Source organism: Corvus cornix, chromosome 12 (assembly GCF_000738735.6).
Source record: "Corvus cornix cornix isolate S_Up_H32 chromosome 12, ASM73873v5, whole genome shotgun sequence".
NCBI classification, from domain to species: Eukaryota; Metazoa; Chordata; class Aves; order Passeriformes; family Corvidae; genus Corvus; species Corvus cornix.
This window is the reverse complement of record NC_046342.1, coordinates 17,360,602-17,381,158: the sequence shown is the minus strand read 5'-3', so window position 1 is coordinate 17,381,158 and position 20,557 is coordinate 17,360,602. Positions and strand designations below refer to the sequence as shown.

General features: G+C 43.3%; 1 protein-coding gene across 6 annotated transcripts; it reads right to left on the bottom strand.

Moving 5' to 3' along the window:
* Positions 1-113: 113 nt before the first annotated feature.
* Positions 114-20,552, bottom strand: GXYLT2 (glucoside xylosyltransferase 2). Of its 6 annotated transcripts, none has more exons than XM_010390251.4 (8): positions 19,800-20,552; positions 19,186-19,352; positions 10,881-11,070; positions 10,549-10,680; positions 4,594-4,845; positions 3,493-3,616; positions 1,032-1,204; positions 114-413 (listed from the first exon to the last, which is right to left on the bottom strand). In XM_010390251.4, the coding sequence occupies exons 3-8, from the start codon at positions 11,019-11,021 to the stop codon at positions 231-233; spliced, it is 1,005 nt and encodes a 334-aa protein (XP_010388553.1). In that variant the 5' UTR covers positions 11,022-11,070; positions 19,186-19,352; positions 19,800-20,552; the 3' UTR covers positions 114-230. The 6 variants fall into 6 exon arrangements, with proteins under 6 accessions (XP_010388553.1, XP_019135847.1, XP_019135846.1 ...); XM_019280302.3 differs by having other exon boundaries at positions 19,844-20,552; XM_019280301.2 differs by having other exon boundaries at positions 19,896-20,552.
* Positions 20,553-20,557: the final 5 nt, after the last annotated feature.

The following is a 20,557-nucleotide window of genomic DNA, read 5'->3' as shown; positions in this document are numbered from 1 at the left end:
GGCAGGCTACAACTGTACTCCACAAAGAAAGGATTCTCCTGCTGTTCTCAGCAACAATCTCAGTAGGCTTCTAGGATTTCCTGCTTTTTGTAATTTCAAGGGTCATTAGGAAATTGGATAAAAAAATATTTTAATTCTGAGTTTCAGTCAAAGAGTTCATATTCTTCATTTATACCCTTCATGAAATGGAGTACAAGACTTAAAACTTCTGTGTAAGAAGAGAGCTGCAGTTAGTATCTGTGGTTGGCCCCCAAATAGACAATGACACGATTTTCATAGACCTTCTTCATAGTTTTCTCAATTTGCTTCAAAAATACTTGTGGAATTCTCCCACATAAAGTGTGCACTGTATCCAGAAACTTCGACTGCAGAGGGTAGTACAAGGACTGGAAGAGATTGTCTTCAAATGGAAACTAAAGAAAAGAAGAAATAAGAATTTTTAGTTTTCACTAGTTGTGAATGGCATTTTATAAGTTTCTGTAAGAAAAACCTTCCATAGGTGGGAAACGTCTTGTCCCTCACCTGCACAAGTGTCACCAACCCCATCACTTCACACCCTGCCTGAGAGTGTGCTTTTACAGGAATTTTATTAACGTAAGGATCCTGTAAGGAAACAGGAGTTTTGGCAAGCAGAGCTGTATGTAGACAACACCTTAAGTGCACACAGGCACTGGTGTCTGTGGGACAAGCTTCTGCCCTCCATGTGCCCAGAGGCTCCAGGTGCTCAGGGAGGACAAGCTTTCCCTGGCAATTTATGGACCAGAGCTGCAGCCCCAGCATGAGAAGCTCCACTCCTGCACCTTTTTTCTTCCTTCAGTATTACAGAAAATTGGCCTTTTTGATTACTACGTACAAAGGAGCAATGTTTGAACCACCCCTAATGCATACAAGGCCAAAGTAACCATGTTCATTTGGGTCTGATGGGTTTTACTCAAACACAACTACCCAGCCTGCTCGCTGGCAGAGCAATCCCAATGGAGCAGGAATCCACCCTGGGATAGAAGGAGCAGCTCTGTGGAGGCAGCACTTACATCCCGGATCACTTCGTAGAGGGCCCTGAAGGTGGGCTGCTTGTCGTCGTGGTAGACCCCTCTGTTGCCATGCAGGATGGAGACCCCCTCCTCCTCCGCCCCCCGGCAGTTGCTGCCGTACATGCAGTGGTCAGGCCGGTAGTTCCACTGGCAGGGAAACACGTACAGACACTCTGCCCACGTTGGCCAGGGCACACGCAAGGAGAAAAGACAATCAGACAAGAGTTACGGTGAATTAAACCAACCTGGGACTGATGATCAGGAAATATTCAGTTACTTCTTCTGCAAGTATCCCCAGCAGAGACACTTCCTTCCCTCATGGGTAACTACACACCCCAGCTGTTGGTCCTGAACAGGCAGGACAATACAAAATCTGGGACCAAACACAACCCAAGGAAGCCCTCCAGAAAGCTGAAGTGGAAGAATCGAACCAGAGCACACACCAGGCAGCACTGTCCAGCGCCCTCTGCCACAGGAAGGAGTTTTTGGAGTGACAGGAATGTCTTGGGAAGCACACACAGCAATGAGGGTTATGAAAAATTCTGACTCTTCCTGGAGCCAGCAAGGGAAAACTTGCAAAGTACATCCAGTGTTTGCTGCTGAAGCTGTCACAGAGGCCATGGCAATTTGTTACACAGCAGAGCATAAGGGGTGGTGTATTTTATCCACAGCCCTCCAAAGAGTCATCATCCATTAATTTCACAGGTCTAGGTTATTTAGAGATGAACCTAATTTCTCAAAAGGGCTCATAACTCCCTTTCTCCTGGTGATTTTTTTTAAACTCTGTGCACACAGTGCTTGCAATCTGCTTGTCATAAATCACTCCAGTCCCTGCAACCTTTCTGCCTCGGCCCTGGGGAACAATGAATCATGGCTGGTGCCAGCAGGGCATGGCAGAAGCACTGAAGATTGAATTCTTCCCTTGGCCTTTCCCAGCTTCCCGGGAAGCCTGCAGCTGGTCCCATGTGGTTCTTGAAAAGCAGCAGAAAAACTTTCTGAACGTTTTCTTCCCTTAAGGGCTCTCTAGCAGAGTTCTCCAGGAAGGGAGAGCAGTCTTTGGAGATGGGCAAAGGCAGCAGCTCCTCAGGTCCAGGTAACAGAGTTCTCTGTGGTTTTAACTCACATCTGTAAAAAGGCACCTGCAGCAGTCTTGGCCAATTCCCTCCCCAAGCAGTCTCAACAACCCAGAGCTTAAGACCCCAGAAAGTCCAGTTTTCTGTGTTAATTGTATCCAGTTCTTTTGTTTTCTTTTCCTGAGCAGTCTGATATTACGCAATTCATAAAAAATTCTTTACCGGTTCCAAGAAAAGGACAGACTGTGGTGCAGAGGAGTCCCCGCATGTGGCTTTGACAGAGAACACTCATCACAAAATTAAAGGATTTTTACAATCCTTGTTTTTTTCCTGCACACTTCAGTGAGCAGCTTGAGTTTGACTTCACTAGTCTGGCTCCATCTTTTTCTTTCTCCAGGAGACCATACTCCCATAATATTAATTTATTTTTGGAAATTAATTCCCACTATATTTTTCCCTAGGACTGGGGGCAATATATGGTGTACCAGGGACACTGATGTTTGACATCTGTCTGCAGTAAACAGATGTTTGCTTTTTGCTTTGCTTCTCCTCACTCCTGCAATTTGCCTGGACTTGGGTACCTCCAATTACCTACCCTGTGACTCCTTAGAGAAAAAGAAAAGGGAGCAGAATAAATAAAGATAATTCCAAACTTGTTTTATTCTTAAGATCACTTGAGGTGACAAGGTCACACAGGAAACCAGGAAAAGCAGTAAGGATGGATACTCAGCATCCATTTAGAAACATGAAAAAAGGTTCTCAGCTTCTCTGGGAAGTGTCTGCTACTCTCCAGTGTTTAAATCCCTGCATTTCTCACCAGCAGGACATCGATGACACCATCCTGGTGCCTGCTGAGGCCGGGTCACTCAGTTCAAAGGCTGGAAGCTGCTTTAGATGAGATATTCCAACGGCTGTCTCCACTTTCTGTCTATATTAGCTTTGTTACTTATATGCATAAGTATCACAAGTCAGCTGAATTTCAGAAAAGCAGGCCTTAGCTTTGCAGGAAGTTTGGCACTTTCACATTCAGATAAACATATGAAACAAAAACATTTTTACAGCTACACCCTGGTCCAGTGACACCCTGAAGCACAGACACAACGTGAACTTCACCCCTTCACTTCATCATTAATTTTATACCTCATCATTTTCTCAAATCTCCAGAAAACAGATTTACATATTCAATGGAACCAAGTCCAAGCCCCATTACCTACAGTAATGTCAGAAATATTTTTATAGGTTATAAATCCTATGAGGTTGCAGTTACACAGTAACTCCATACCAGAGTATTTATGAATATTATAAATAACAAATAGCAGTTTAAAAAGAATCAAGTTCAAGGTATTTTCTCAACACAGATAATCACAACTCCGAGAATCATTCCTTACCTGGGTTAAAGTAAAAAATGATATTTAGCAAATCCTGGTCTCCCCATGTAATGTAATTTTTGTACTTTTGGTATAATGGATACAACATTTCCTCCCAAGTCAAACCACCTGGTATCAAGCTGTTCTGCAGGGCATGAAAACAAAAGCAAGGGGTTAATATCAGGATCAGTGCTGTGATATCTGACTCAGAGAGGGGCACACAGAGATATCTCTAAATTCTGCTAAGCCATGTCAGACACCCAGGTGAAAAATTAAGAACTGCCAGGAATTGTTAGACATGGACAGGGCTGTAACAACAGAACCCACTGTGTTAGTCTAAACAGGAAAACAAGGTCTCCTGGGCCCAGCTCTGATGTCAGCTCCTGCTATTCACAGTCTTTCTATTCCAAGAAACAGGAGGGGAAAAAGGTAAAAAAGTGGAAAAATGCAGGGACAAGGTGAAAACCAAGGTATAAAAGCAAGGAAAAACATAGACCAAAGGTCATCTTCCCTTGGAATTATGGTAGCAAGAGCAATGTTTGTTGTTTATTTTTTTACTCCAGCTGTTCCTGTAAAAATGCAGAAAACCTGTGGCCTTGCCTGAGGAACCACTTGGGGTAAGCAAAGTTTTAGTGATTACAGAATATGTGCTCAGTAACACGGATCTGTCGTGAAAATGTTCCCTTCTCACTTACACCAGTTCACAGAGTCATTTATCTGCACCAGGATGCAAAAGTCTATTTACAACAGCTGCAAAAATTCCCAGTTTCTCTTGGTACTCACATCAAGCTCTCCAATTTTAAAAACAAGACAGCAACTGCGCTGAAGAGCCTTGAGTTTGTTCTTTCATGTATCTTTTCAGGGAAAAGTAAGAAGTTGGGGAAGCCATTTTTAACATTGCTACCAGACTGCTTCAGCTGCAAGTTCTCACTGCTCCAGCCTTGAGGAAGTTTCATTTATTTTAGTAATCATGTTCACAATTGCTTTTAGTATCCAATTATACATATTCCATATTTCTCTGATTCTTTGTATTACGAACTTTAAGTAATTTTACACTAAGCTTTCCAAGATGTGAAAAATACACCAATCCTGAGCTTCTGCAACAGCTGCATCTGTTCTCACCTTGAACTGAGTGCTGCGGATCCGTGTCAAATTCATCAGCATCACGCCGGAGTTGACGCCGGTGCTGCCATAATAAGGGTGACGGGCGAAGCGGCTGTACCAGCCTATCTTGGGGATCTCGTGCTCCGGGGCCATGGCAGCCAGCTGGGTGGAGTTGAACTCTCTCAGGAGGTGCCAGATGTCATCGATGGGCCTCAGGAACAGCACATCAGTGTCCACGTAAAGCAGGGAATCCACGTCCTTTAAAATCACCTTTGGGGTTTGCGCAGCGAGATGAGAAACAAATCAGTGAGACAACAAACAAAAAGAGTATTGGCAAAATGTACCTTTATTTTAAACTGATAATTTGGAAGAGGATATTGATTTATCAGCTAAATGTAATTACACAGAGGAACAACAGTTATCAGATTATTGGCTTGTTGTTTGCGGTGGGGTTTTTTTGAACTGCACAATGAAACAGCTACCAGAGCACTGGGGCTGGATTAACCTTCACATAAAGCAGCAATCCACCGAGCTCCCAAAAATACCTGCAAGGACTACTGAGTATCTGCTCAGAAGTTACATATATGTAACATATATTTACAGAGCTCTTTTCAAGATCTCTAAGTGGTGAAGCATACAGTGTTCTCCACTGGCAGAAAGGGTAACCCAGGAGAGCAGAAAACTTCTAAGCTTATATTCAGTATTAATATATACAACTGTTTCACATTAATTAAGACAACCCCATTGACCACAAATATATGTGCATCCCCCTGAAGAACAAAATTTGGATGTTAAACAGAAGTGTCACATTGGAACATACCAGGTCGTATTCTGAGCTCTGTTACCACATTCTGTATGAGGAATAACCACAGTACAGTTGGTCAGGTCACAAGGGTGTAAACTGCAGATTAGAGCCAGGATATTCCAGCTGTTCCTGCTGACCATGTTCCCCCTTGTGGTTGACCAAATCCTTACACACTCGTTCATTAGTATCCCATGGTGGGACAAATGATCTGGTGCTTCAAATCTGTCTAAAGCAATAAAGATCATTACCTACAGATGACCACCAGTTCCAACTGCATTCTTGCTGCTCTTCTTCATTAATTGCTAGAACTGTCCAAAATTTCCCGAAGGACTGAAATTTTCTTACTTTGGTTTCAGCCAAAACCCCTATTTGTTTCTCTCTCTTTCTTTGAAAAGCAAATCCAAAAGGCTTTGGATTTTTACCATGTTGTGGAACACAACAACCGCTCTCTCATCCAACTGCAATGACAAACTCTCCTATTTATGCAGGTTACAGGAAATTCTACCAAAGAAATTGGGTTTTACATAAATTCTAATGTATTGGGACTGAGGATTACCTGTGAAATAGAGTGAACATTAGGATTTTCAACAAGTGAGTGAAAAATATCACCTCTAAGCATGCTCAACAGGAATCCACTAAGATGCCAAATCCGTGAGTAAAGACTTAAATGAGATTTTTCACCTGACTGAACACCTTGGGATTCAGACTGACATTTAGTCAAGTTTAACAAATCCCTGACCTGTATTTCTGACAGGATAACTACATGTTCTTCCTACAGAACAGGGCAAGCAAGCAGGAGAAGGAACTGTCTCTGCATTTTAAACAAAAGTTATGCTTACAACAAACTCCAAGTAATCACATTCAACACAATCCAGATTGCTCTGCCTGGATGGAAGATTATAGCAAACAGCATTTTCCCACAAAAAAACCCACAAACCAGCATGTGGAGGTATCAATAAATGAGTGACAAACAGTTCAATAATACACTAAGAGCTCAGAGTAAATATTTGCAGATGTTAAGTATCCTCAAGCCCAGTACTAAAAAACCAAACCAATAAAAAAGACAGCTACTGTAACAGCAAATCAATAGAAGACAGACAGCCTGAAAGGAGAAAAGGGTTGCAGTATAAGGATATCCTGGATATTGTGTATTAATTACTCTGCACTACCTAATTCATAGGGGCCTGCTATACGAAGTCACATAAAAGCAAAATACATTAAAAAAAGAAAAATCACCCAAAATTTTATCTGAGACAGGAGGTAACTCTGGAACACAAGCAGAGCAGACTGCAGACCACAGCACACTGCAGACCATGTAAGATTTTTGTCTAAGGGGGCCTTGGTAGAGAGACAAGTTCAGGCATTTTCCAGCAGGAAAAACTTACCCCAGTTCAGGGGGAAATTTAACAGGTACCTACAGACCCTTGTCATCCTCCCCAAGCATAAGTGACAGCCCGGCCACTGCCTCTTCCTGCAGAAAAACATTCTTTCAGCAGCCTTCAATGCACAAGTAAATTTAAGTTTGTGGAAGTCCACAGACTGTAACAATTTTCCTACAGATTCAAGCAGGTACTTCAGTTCTTTGTGCAATGGCAACCTACCAGCACCTGACCCTACCTGGTATTCCTCCTCTCAGGATTCACATGCCCTCCTTTCTGCTGGTCAAAAGATTCTTCCTTCTCCTGTGTCCAAGGTGTTGCCCTGCAGTGACACCCAACCGGCTAAAAAAAGAGCTCTGTTACCTCCTCTAAGCCCTTCACACTTTCTCTTTCACATGTTAAGACTCCTTTAAACCCTGCAGATGTCAGTTTGAATTGCTCACATCTCTCCTGGCTGTGCCTTGGATAGGGGGGATTTAATTTCACCAACTGCAGCTGTAGGAGTTCCTCACAGAGCAGAACCTGCAGCGCAGGTTAAAAGCGACACGCAGTGAGCTGGAGCAGGAGCTTTGCCACGCTGTGTCTGGAGGTCTGAACTCACACAAGTCATGCAGACACACCTGACAGCCTGGGATTTTGGAAAGGGATGGCCAGAAACACGGCTTGCTGTGCTTGTCTTCCCCTTGTTCTACAGGCACTTACAGCTTAAAAGTGTGATTTTTTTTTTTTTTTTTTTTTTTTTTGCAGCTATACAGAGTATTCTTAGTAAATCTGTCAAAAAGTTCTGCACAGAACTGGCTATATTTAGCCTGGCACTTCACTTAAATACTCAATTATCTGTAATTTGATTTCACAACTTCTGTCTCCATAGATTCTCTCTGTGTTAGCAAGGTTGGCAAGGAATAACACACTCCTGAGTAAACACACGCTGGTGTACTGTGAAGCTGGGCTACCTAAGGGTTTGTGAGGGCTCATATGGCAGCTTAGCACAGCTTTATCCAAAATTAGGGACAAATCACAAAGCTTGATGCCGGAGTAACAGTACCACAAAGTTGAGTTACTAAACCTCATTGTAGTAAGAGATTAACTCAAGTTACAGCAGAGACTTTTGTCTAGATAAGGCCCTGGCATCTATTCCCACTGGGCTGGATACTTGAGCATCCCTCAAGAGGAGAGCTGTAACACAGGGATATTGCTAATCTATCTTAAAAGCTCTTAAGTAGATTAAGTGTTTTCAGAAGGACTCTAAATGTTCATCCAAAAATCCATTAAGCATTTCAGGATACTTTATCTGATTGTTTTGGTAGCTCCAGAAGAGCAGCACAGAGACAGCTGCAGCCAGCCCTAAGGGACCAACATCCCTGGGACCAGAAGACGTCCCTCACCTGCTGCCTTAAAACCCATGCCAGGAGTACAAACCAGTTCTAAGTGACTGCTGAGAGCACTGCCCTCCTAGTTTAGTGTTAAAGTTTCATTCTGTATTCACAAAAAGATCCACATCTTCCTCCCGGTGTCTCTGCAAATGCCCTGGATGGTTTTATTGCAGCAGAGTGCAGCAGGAGATTGACTTGTGAGATTACACAGAGCCTCCATCTACATCCCCTGCATCTAAGTGGCAAATGTGATCAGATGTCTCAAAATGCCTCTAAAAAATGCAAGATGCTGTACAGTCTTCCTTAATATTTCAGCATCCTGGGTAGATTCAACAAGTTGGGAAATGTGCACCTCAACCTGTTGCCCAGGACAGAACAGTTCAGTACTGCAAACCACAGGGTCACATCCCACAGCTCTACCTTCATCAGTGGGTAAAACCACTGAAAGGTTCTTACCCTATTTTCCCTGAACACATTCCTCAGACCCTCCTGTCCACTTTCACACGCCTGCTGGTGCTGCAGAGGAGATTTCTTTGGCAGGAGAGGCACTTGTGAATCAAAGACTCACATTCCACTCAGGCTTAGCATTATCAGGAGCAAGACAATTTGCACAACTGAGAGCTAAACAGCTGATAAACTCAACTACTGCTCTCCTGGGGTCCTCCCTAAATCCAGGCACATTTCATGCTGCTGCAGGGAAAAATGCTCAGTACGGGGAAAGATAAGAAAAAAATTACACTGATATTTTGCTGGTATTTATTAAAAATAAAAGTCAAACTAGTTCTCTAAACAGTAACACTTGGAACTCTCTGCTCCCAATGTGTGCAGACACTTCAAATGGGATATCAGAACCCAGTTATCAAACACCAAAAAACCAAAATAATGGCTGGAATTACCCAGAAACAGCCCAAGGTTATCAGCCTGTGAACTTGAGCACCAAAGCTCGGGGGACCCACGGGACATTTACCACCTCAGCTACGACTACAGCTTGTTTTCTTTACTATACCCACATCAGCCACAACTTTACTATACCGTGTCAGCTGCAACTCCTCTTGGACAGCCCCTCCTACACAAAGCCATAAACCTCAGCCTGACCACATACAGCGTTTTGCAACTGCCCCTAGAGAAAGAAACACCTACAGTCCCAGCTGCCCTCTCATTTTTGTAACACAGAGCGCAACAGTGTAATATTCCTTAAAGGAAGTTGCTGGAGAACTTCAGCAACGTGAGGGACAAAAAGGAATCAATAAAAACACTGTCCAGCCTGAAGGAATCAGCATGAATGCATATCCCCTTTCTGTCATCAGAACAGTGATGAGAAATAAAAGCTAAATCATTCCTATGATTAGTATTCCAAAATGACAGAAAATACCACAGAAGAACAGAGATTTCTGTTTACCCAGTACATCCTGGCACTCTGTATGGAACAAGCTAACACTTAGGGATTCTTTTCCAGGTGATACAAATATTTACTCAGGGGAGAGAGGACCCCTGCTGAAGTTGGAGTTACTTCCAGCCCATCTGGCCTTTGTGCTGTTGATAGTCCACCCCTAAATGGCAGATCAGCAGAACTGCTGACAGCACATATTTTCTCACATATGTATTCACAGGCTACGTATCTGGACGTGCAGCTGTCTCCTGATTGCTTCCATCTGAGAGGGGAAAGATTTCTTTGTCGTCCCCCCCCACTTCTCCTAAGACAGCGATGAAGAAATCTGGATTATGTGAACAGCTTGTCACTTCACTGGAGTCACCCCAATCAACAGCAACCCACAAGATATTTTTGATAGATGTTCTCAGTTCCACAGAAATTGCTTTATGCAAATGTTCTTTCAACTTCTGATATGCAAAACTGGTATCAACACTTCTCTCCAAGTTTATGACACTGAGTATAATACAACTTTTCAGTGAACTTGAAGATCCCAGGATACACCAAGCTCTTGCATGAAATCCAACTTCAAACACACTGGAATTATTACCTTAAGGGCAATTCTGACAGTCTTGGAAAAAAGAAATAGAACTCAGGGAAAAGGGGTTGCTGAGAGCATCAGTTTAAGGGCTAACATATGGAAAGGAAGATGGTGGGTAAAGAGGACATGTTGTAAAGAATGTTATTTACGAAAGGCACGCAGCATCTACCCCAAAAGATCTGCCCTGAGAGAGCTCTCACACTCTCTCTGGAGCCTGGAGAGCCCTAGGAACTGAAGACAAATCAGAAACACACATCCTTTGTTAGCCAGGAAAAAGCCAGGCTGGATTTCTGTGGTTTTTTTTACAGTGTCTTAAGCACAGACTAAAATATCTTTAAGCAGATGTTTCAGCCTGAAAATGGCTTTAGTATTACACCAGCAAAGCTTCCTTTCTGTGGAATTAACCTTTTCCTGAAGCAACCTACTCAGAAACCCAGGTGCCTTACCGGAAGAAACAGACGCTGGGCAGCACATGGTTTGAATAACTTTTTCCATTCCTGAGCATTTCCTACTGAGAAGGTTATTGGGTAAATGTTGGACTCAAACTTCTTTGTATATGAGGAAGGCCACTCCTTTAACTGAAAGAGATGGTGGGAGGAAATTAGACACTACACGTTATACAGCTTTTGTAAAAAAATGCATGCATAAGGAATTTGTAACTGTGTACAGTAAACAACACTCTCAGCTGCTACTCGTTGATTTCAATTTAATTTTTCGCAAAAATTTACAACTTATCACTAACTCATTTATTTATTTACCAAATGACAAAGAAACTCGCCTTCTTCTCAAATTCAGGCTTAAGGGAATCCTCGGCAAAGATGTGGAAGCAGAGCCTCCTGTTGCTGAACAGAACTGCTGATTTCAGCATGATCAGCGTCTCCTCCAGCCGGTCCCCACATGCCACCACTGCCAGATGCATGCACTGCAAGGATGGGGGCTCCTTTGGATGTTTCTGCTCCCCAGGCTTCCTGAAAATTCAGAGATAGGCATATAAAAATTACTGAGGTAGACAGTATCCCACATTAACAGACATCAGGGTGGTTGATTTTTTCCTTCAGCATCATTTTGCAAGGGATCAGGAGTTTTTTTCTGGTTAGATGTCCACAAACATGCAAACGGCATGCTAATTTTTGTCAACGGGACCAATAAATAGTGTTACAATCACAGCACAAAGAAACAGGCTATTTTCAGAAATTTTGTCATTCCTACATTTCTGCGTTTGCAAAAATCACTGCACTACAGACACCGATGAAGCCAATTCCACAGCACCTCAAACCAGACACCACCTTGCTCCGTGCAAGTGACAGCTCTTTCCCCAGCCCAGAGGTCAGGAAGCCAGAACAGAGTTAGAACTACCCAGCCAACTTTCTAACACAACGCAGATGGCACAACGGCATCCAGCAACTTCATTTCCAAGCCCATAATGGAAGAAGACATCCATACTTTAAAAAAAAACCCCCACTCCATCCATATGTAAATTGTTCTAACAGTTAATTAATTTTTTGCCATTAAAGATGCATGCCTTAATCCTGGCCTGAAGGCACTGGCAGAGTTTCAAAGGACTGCTGTCCATTTCACCCCATGGAATCCATGAGATTTTGCTAAAACAGAGATTTTTGAAAACAAATACAGTCACATCCCAGATGAATCAGACTATATTCCAAGGGCCAAACTGTGGGATTTTCACCTAGCACCCACCTGCGTCAGCTTTAAGTACATTTCAGCCAGATACAGGGAGCACAGTAAGAGGCACACTGAAGCTCCCTGCTAGCCAGAAAAATCAGGTTCTCCTCGGGAGTTGAAGACCTTTTGAAAATATTCTCTTGGTTCTGTGTTTAGCGTGGAAGTAAAAATTGCATTCTCCAGGAATGCTTCCACCATGGTGTATCCACATTCCAGCACAGATGGCACTTAGCCTCTATTACACGGGATGGAGCTGACCAAGCAACTAAATCCCAGGCACAGTAATCATTCCAGGAGAGTTCAAAAGGCAAACCATAGATCACTGCTTGTTCTGGACATACCTCTGAGCAGAGGACATCAACCCCAGCCCCTGCTCAGCACACACAATTACACACACACGATTCATCACCGAAGTTAATGCTACAAACAGAAGTTCTAAATAAAGAGAAAAATAACAGTTTTAAGCTGTTATTATTTTTTTCCAGACATTGAAGTGCTGCTCTGTGTTAACAACAGCATTCTACCCTTCAGAGTAACCCACCTCTGTGTAAAGGAGCACCAGCCACTGGCACTTCACTGACTATACAAAGCAACATATTTCATTAAGCGCTTAAAGTCTTCTGCTTTAGTCTTAATTAACCCCCAATTTCATCAGTGTATAAATAATGGAATACTACATCTATGTGAAGTGGTATTTACTTTCCAACCTATTAGTGTAAAAATCGCTGAATTATGGAAGTGAATAATTAGCTGCTCACACAGATCACCTTTTCCCCCTTCTCCCTATCTGTTTAATGTTTCTCCTTAATTGAGTCTCTAAATCAAGCCATACACAGTCTGGGAGCTGCTTTGATGTAGCTTCTGGCAATGGAATTCACTGGGAGAGGGACTAAACCCTGCACTTTTATTGCAACATTTCAAAACACCACACCAAAGCACTCAGCTTTCCGGGGCAGTTTTAGCCATGGTGAGCTCTGCATTACACAGCTGTTTTGCAGTGAAAAATCCAGTATGTGTGGACAGCACTTCCAACGGACAGACTCAGCAGAAGCAATCCTTGGTGAAAGCAGAACGCCTGGAAGGCCCATGGGAGTAGGGATAACAAGAGACATCCAACATAGACACTGTGGGAGAGAAAGCTGAGCCTTGGAGGTGAGGAATTACCAACAGTGCAGGGGTTCAGAACTCTGGAGTGGCCTGAATTGGAATAAAAATCCCAGAAAAAGGAGCTATTTGAACTACATCAGTCATAATCTGGGACACTGAGGGCAATAACCACTGAGAGAAGTAGCAATGAGGTACTGAAAGAAGAATTTTGGGACACATCATTTTGGTTTTTTTTAAAAGTAGCTAAAGAAACCTAGAGGACTGTGAAAACAAAGGTGAGCTTGAATGGGAGATAAAAAAGTGCCACAGCAGGATGCATTGACTGCAATTTTAACTTAGCCTTCAAAAAATAACAATTATCCAGATGCCTGAGAAGGGGCAGGTGTAGAGGCAAAGTCAAACTGCTTGGAGGGCAGACATGCAGATCATGGCAAAGAACATCCCAGCTCTTCTTCCCTCCTCTGATCATACAAGCACCTCATACAGGGCAAGGAGAACAGAAGGGACAGAGAGGAACAACAGCTGGATGAAAGGACAAAGATGTGTAGGATACAGCCAAGTTGTCCTACCTGTAAAATGGGAACAGCTGTCACAGTTCTAAGAATTTCTTACCCCAAGAGACTCCCAAGACATTAAAAAGCCCATAGATCCACAGAGTAATGCAATTATTATCATTAGTCAATTCTTCCTAACATTTACATTCACTCCTTTATAGTTCAACTTGTCTGTTATGAACAGTCTGTAGCTGGATTTTATAACCTAAATTAAATGTTTAAATGCATCAAAAGCAATGCAGAGACCTGGGCCCTAAAGTTTAATGTGTTTGACAAGAACAAATACAGAAACGAAGATTAAGCACTCCAGAAAGCATCACAAAATACTTGCAGAACACATCCCCACGGAGTGGCTGAAGACAGAACTCACTAAGATGGAGCACAATAAAATGTTTATAGCAAAGACCTTCCAACAGTACAGAGCAACTCCCATCCAGTTGCTCACTGGTATTTTATTTACTACATACAATTTTTTCAGAAAGGCACTGACACAGCAGGAGCAGCCTGAGTGCTCAAGCACAACAGTGTGCATTCCTAGGTCTTAAAGTTTAGATTACATGTAATTTTCTTATTAGTCACAGCCAAAGTGTCTCAAACATAATTAACCCAAAACCTGTCTAAATCAATCCAAATCCGTTCAAAATAATGCATTACTGAGCCTGCTAATCTATTCAAGCCTTCAAATTTATTCCTGAGAGAAAGATAATGCATGCAGACACTTCCAAAATGCAATATAGTTGTTAATTTTTGAAACCTTCTTCCTATTATGATCTCATTTACTTTTGCAGCACAAACAAGGGTAGATTTAGGCATTGTATCAAAACTGGTGATTCACTGAACAGGCTCCTTCCCTGAAAGCCACCCCTGAGGCAATGTCCCAACAGTGGCTCCATGGTATTAAACACATTTCCTTGCACACTTTGAAATATAAATGTTTTTAAATCAACATTTCTCACTTTGCAGCAATTGCACAAAACCAATTGTAGCTGCCATCAATCCAAAAATGGCTGAAGTTTCCACCTTCTACAACTCAGAGAAAGGGAAACCCACTGAAAACCAGAATGGATGTTTCTCTCTCTTTTCATGAAGTGGGTTCTTTATGAAACAAGTATGAAACACTTGGGGCTTCAGCATGTTATTATCAAACTCAAGCCAAGCTTGCATGTGTGTGCACACAGGCTGCACAGAAAGAAAAAAGTATCTTGACAGGTTGCCATGCAAGGGATGTTTTGCTTTGAAAAAGTTACTTTCAGGGAACTAAATGTGCTGGCAAAGGTTCACTTCCCCAGCATTGCCATGCTGGTTTAAGAGAGAGCGTGGTCACATCTGCCCTTCAAACGTAAAACAATCCTGCTTCTTTTTGATACTTCGCACACATTGGTTTGGCATGTATTTAAAATTCTTCATATAAAAAAAGTCTTACTGAAGGCATAGGAATTGCTACTTCCAAGAGAAATGAGCACTAAAACCACCATGAAAAATCAAGTTTTCAAAGCTAACCAGAAACTTACTTAGATTTGTCAAAATTATCTAATGACCAAAGCAGGACACATGAATGTCATTGCTAACATTTGTGAAGCACCAGCCAGCTAATGATGTGTGCCTACACTAAGCTTTTATCATGTACAGCTACTTATGCTATACAAGACTTCTGCACTTCTTAAAACCTGATGTCTTCTGTTCTTTTGTGACTACAGAAAGCAGTATTACAAATCCCAGTTAAAATACATCTTCCCTGCAAGATGCTGATTCTCATGAAGCAAACACAAATCCTAAGTAACACCTTTGTTTCTGAGCTGAGCCCAAAACTTGCATCCTCTGATCCAACTACACAAACCAACTTGGCAAAACTGAACTCAAACGTTTTACATTAACGCAGACAGAACTTCACTAAGTTTCTGTTGATCAATCATGCAGTCTCATATAAGCATGTACACTGTGATCACATCACAAGATCTTACACGGTCCTGATCAGATTTGTTATTATCATGAAGGAATCTGCTAGACAAGGTGGGATTTCTCACATCAAATTAAAAAATAATGTTCCTTTGCTCATAAGGAAGAATTAAAATGATAATCATGACCTGTTTCTTACAATCCAAATTCAAGCCCCCCCCCCTCCCCCGGCTTTCAGTTTAGCTTGGATCAGGCTTTTTAAGGCCAGCAGATCCCACCACCTGACACCTTTCCAAGCAGGCAAGCATCACCTCCACTTGAAACACTTATGTCACACTCCCCACAAAAATTCATTTTTAATGGATACCCTCACCTGAGCAAATTTTAGTACTAACTAACACAATGGAGAATCTTTCAGCAAGTGGCTGAACAGGACCCACAGAATTGTGCTTCTCAGTTATATAAATTCCTGCTGGGGCCAATGGCGCAGGATCATGAGGGGAAAAAAATAACCACCAAACCCCACAAAAACCCAAAATTTTGAAGAACATGCATGGTTTGAATACTGAATTCCTCCTTTTTTGCTGTTGTGTTGTAGACCTTGTGAAAAGTACTTGCAAAGTCAACAAATAATCAAAAAGTTAGATAACGTCAAATTGTGAAACAAGATGCCACTGAAAAGCTCATTGAAATGGAATGGTTGTTTACACTCTCTGGCAGTTCCATACTTTCCAGACTCCCTCCTTCAGTGTTCTTCTTGTTTTCCATGATAATCACAAAGATATGCCTTAAAGAAAAATGACTTCAGGAGGTACAGTTGCTAGTGGAAATAATCCTGCTTTAATACCGGCATTTGAATTCTGTCCGTGGCCCACTCTCAGCCCCAGAAAACATCTCCTGCATTCAGTAGGGCAACAATGCTGGGGAGAAACCAACTGCTTTAATAAGTTAAGGAATAAGAGCTCAAAAAACAGGAATAGTCTTTCATTCAGAACATCTCTGTGAAATCATGAATCAGAGACACAAAGACATACCAAGTTAATTAGATATATGAGGTCACACTGACCATAATATAATTGGAATGCAAAGGGGAAAACAAGTCCTCCACCCACCGAAAGCTGCCCTTTCTCAATTAGTTTTTTAAAAAATACCCTGCCTGTAAGGTGCTGGGAGAGGAAACACAACACACCACGATTTAAAACTCCTTTAAAGTTCTGCTAAATTAATTTACATATAAAAAACATTCAAAACAAAAAGCTCGAAAGCTTAAAATCTGCCAGTGCCTCTACAGTTTGGAACCCAGAGGCAGCACACGGCAATAACCAGCCGCCCTCCCTTTTCCCTGGAAAACCCGCAAAGTGCAGCTCCCGAGGTGACAGCAGCTCTCATTCCGGACAGCGAGTACCACACTGCCCACGTCAGACTCCGAAACGAGGCCAGAACTAATGGAAAAGCCGCTATTTCAGAAGCTGCTCACGCAGAGGAGGGAACCCCCCGCTCGGGCACAAGGAAAACCTCCACGCGCTTTCGTGGCATCTCTGGCAACTACGCTGCCGGTGGAAAGACGCAGGGGAAAGTCTGTTCTTGTGAACCCCGGCAGTTCGCACAAGGGTCTCTCATCACCGGTCAATCGTGGGGGAAGAACATCTGGGAGAGGGAAGTGCCCGACGCACCGGCACCAAAGCGACACCGCCGAGGGGACCCGCGGGGCGGGCGGGTCACGCGTGGGGCTGGCACGGACACAGCGGGCAGGGAATTCCCGAGGGCAGGGGCCGGGGGATGGAGCCGCCCCCATTACCTGGCGCTGCCGCCCGCCGCCGCCCGCGGGGCTCCTCCTCGGGGGGCTCCGGCCGAGGCGCGGCGGGCGGCGGGCGGGCGCGGAGGGCGCGGGCGGCGGGGCCGCGCTGCCCGCCAGCAGATAGAGCAGCAACAGCACGGCCAGGCACAGCAGGGCCGCCGCCACCTTGCAGGGCCGCCGCATGGCCGGGTCAGCACGGCCGCATGGCCGGGTGGGCACCGCGGCACGGCCGGGCCAGCAGCGCCGCGCGGCCGCGTCCCGCCGGCCGCATCGCCACAGCCCGGCCCGAGCGGGGACGTGGCCGCACAGCCCGGCCCGAGCGGGGCGGGGCGGGGCGGGCCGCGCCTACCGTACTGTCTGGAGTAGCCGCCCGGCCCCGGACCGCCCCGGCACGGCGGGCAGCGGCCGTGCCGGAGTCTGGTGTTCCTTAACGGGGCGGCGCAGCGAGGAGCGCCAGGCACGGACCGCGGCTACTCAGAGGTGCCTTTGGTTTCACGGGTGGGCAGTGCCGGGAGAGCGTGAGCGTGCACAGCAAGGTGAGCAGGAGAAAAAGGGGAAACTCGTCTCGGCAGCGAGTTTCCTCTGGCTGTGCTAACAGGGAAACCGAGTCTCCCTCCGCCTTGCAGCCCCAGTTTATCACCTACAGACAGTACGCATTTCTCACTCCACCTGCACTGAAGGCAGGTACACGATAAAGTGCAATACTTGTAGAACTGTAAAGGAACAAAGCGCTCACTCACTTGTGGGTGGCTTTGAAATTGTCCCCATGTGACCCATCCTAGCAGTCTTCTGTGGGATATCAGCAGAGATCGTAACACTGAATTTCACAGAAATAAATCTTACTTGGGCTCATATTCTATGACCTTTAAATGTAGAGGATGACAGAAATACAAGAATTCTTGCTGCCCTATGGAGCTGGACTATCAGCTGTGCAAAGAGTGGAGACACCAACGCTGGAATGGGGAGGGAAGGGAAAGTGGAGCCTCACAAGTCCCTCCCAGGGTTTAGTACTGGAGGAGCCTCACGTGTCCCTCATGGAACCACCGGAAGTGACACTGGCATTCACTTGGCAATGGCCTGTCCATTTTACACTGCTGACCGCACATGCTTTCAACAGTGGTATCCCAAAATGTACTTTGCCTTAGCACCAGTCCAAATGCAATGAACAACTACTCTTTCAGAGTTTCATCCAACTCGGATTGTGGCCAGATATGAAAATGTAAATTCTTCCATGCTAAGAGAAAATAGCAATACTAAATGAGAAACTACAGAAAAACCACAATGCATAAACATATGCTCTTTCCTGAGAATATATACACTATAATAAAACCCTACCAAACTTTATACTTAATGAAAAAGAGTAGCAGTAGCAACCTGCTGCAATCCTCAAGCTGTTCAAATGTGTGATTTTTGTATCATCAATACAATCGCTTTCTTCTCTAGATGTGTAAATTAAGCCCTTTTAGTAAGTTGGTTTGGATTACCATTTCCAAGGCAGCCAGATGTACTCATTATTATTAGCCACCTAGAGCCAATTGTGCTTATAAATTGCAAAGCTTCATGTTTCTATTTCTCAAGCAGACAGCAAGTTGTCCTAATTACTTGCCCAAAACATTGTAGTAATGCATTTTAATTCTTCAGTGCTCCATTAAGTATACACCAGCCAAAGTCCCCTCATCAGAAAGATGCACTAAAAGATGTAGTCTTTGACGTTTTCACATAAAACTTTTTCATTACAGTTCTAAAAAAACTCAGCATGTATTATTTTACAGAAGAAAGCAAGACACGCTCATTAGAGATGCTACTTCATCCTTTACTTGGATGGAAAAGCAAAATGCCCGATGCACCACTTTCTTCACTAAAATCAGTATATAAATAGTTCTTTTACAACAAAGGTACTAGCACAGAAGAAAAAAGGCTGGGAGTTCTTAGGCTCTAAAAAAATAATTCTGAGGCAGTCTTGGAAAGTATCAGTTAGACAAGAATAAATTCTCAGATGAAACTTCTTTATCTTTCACAGACTTGTCCTGCAAATTTGAACTTACCCAGAGAAGATGGTGGTTACTGGTTCATAATCCAGCTTCCTGTCCAATACACTTATTACAGATTACTTTGGCAAGGTCCAAAAGTTCATTAGTACTCAAGTTCTCTGGAAATGCATCAAAAGTTTCTGAAGACATGACTGAGGCCTTGGTCCAAGCCAAATCAGCATCTGAAATGAGAGAGCATTAACTTCTTAATATAAAAAAAAGCTTTTTCTATGCCATGCATCTTCAGTTTCTGCACGTGAAACACTGGGACACAAGGAAGTTTCGGCTGAACATTAAAACCATCCATCAGTTTTAAATTTTGGAGAAATTTAAAAGGGAGAACTATCTATTTTGAAGCAAATTATTTAATTTTTGTGCAGTACTTGAACTGCTGGTTCAGTTCAGTTCAAGAGTGAAGAAGTTTTCTCATAAAGAGTTGTCATATTCACTGGATTTCCAGACTGGAAGTTTGTCTACTTTTTTTTTTTTTTTTTTTTTTTTTTAAGAAAACTTTATTAGGAAAGGTTACATAATTATGCTTTTTCCCTCCAGGAAAAATATTTGAATGCATTTCAGAGGGGGCAGTAAGAAGAAGACAGTCAGTACCATTTAAAAATGTGGACAATTACCTGGAACCAGAATACCTCTCATGGTGTGAAGGCAGAAAAATTACCTTAATTCTACATTAGGTGCTATATTTAATAAATTATAGCATTTAAACCAACTTTTCTGCTATTGAAGCTTCTTGTTCTCCTTAATGCTGTATTTCTTTTGATCCATCAGGATATGCCTGCTGTTCACGCTTGTTAATGTTTGCATTAATCCAGTAGTTTAGAAGAGCCTTATGTAATTGGGAATTCCCACTCTGACACTGCTCGTGGGGTCACTCTTCTGTTTACTCATCTTCTACCTTACCTGCAGCAAAGGAGAAGACAGATGAGTGTAAACGTAACAGAAACAGCGCGTTTGTTCACAGGAATTAGCACTGGATTACCCACTGGTTTCACAGGAAAGAAACAAACCATCTCCCCACCGCTCAAGTTCAATTTCCACACTTCTTTATAAAAAGCAGCTGCTGAAATAAAATATGTTCCGTCTGCGCAAGATATTTTATGCAATCGCAGGTAAGAATTCATTCTTTTCATTTGTCCAGATGACAGATTGCGATTTTTACCCTAAATGACCTAGCTTTACACAGTTACACTGCCCACGTTCACACTGTTAATCGTTCCCTTTCTAACAACGCTTGCAAACATCAGGAAACTTCAAATTTACGGACAGCGAGAATGTAAAGCAGCTCTTTAAATCGCGGCACGTTTCTGCAAAGGAGCAGAGCTATAAACACCGAGCCCCGGCGCAGAGCCCGCAGGATGCGCGGCCCGAGGCC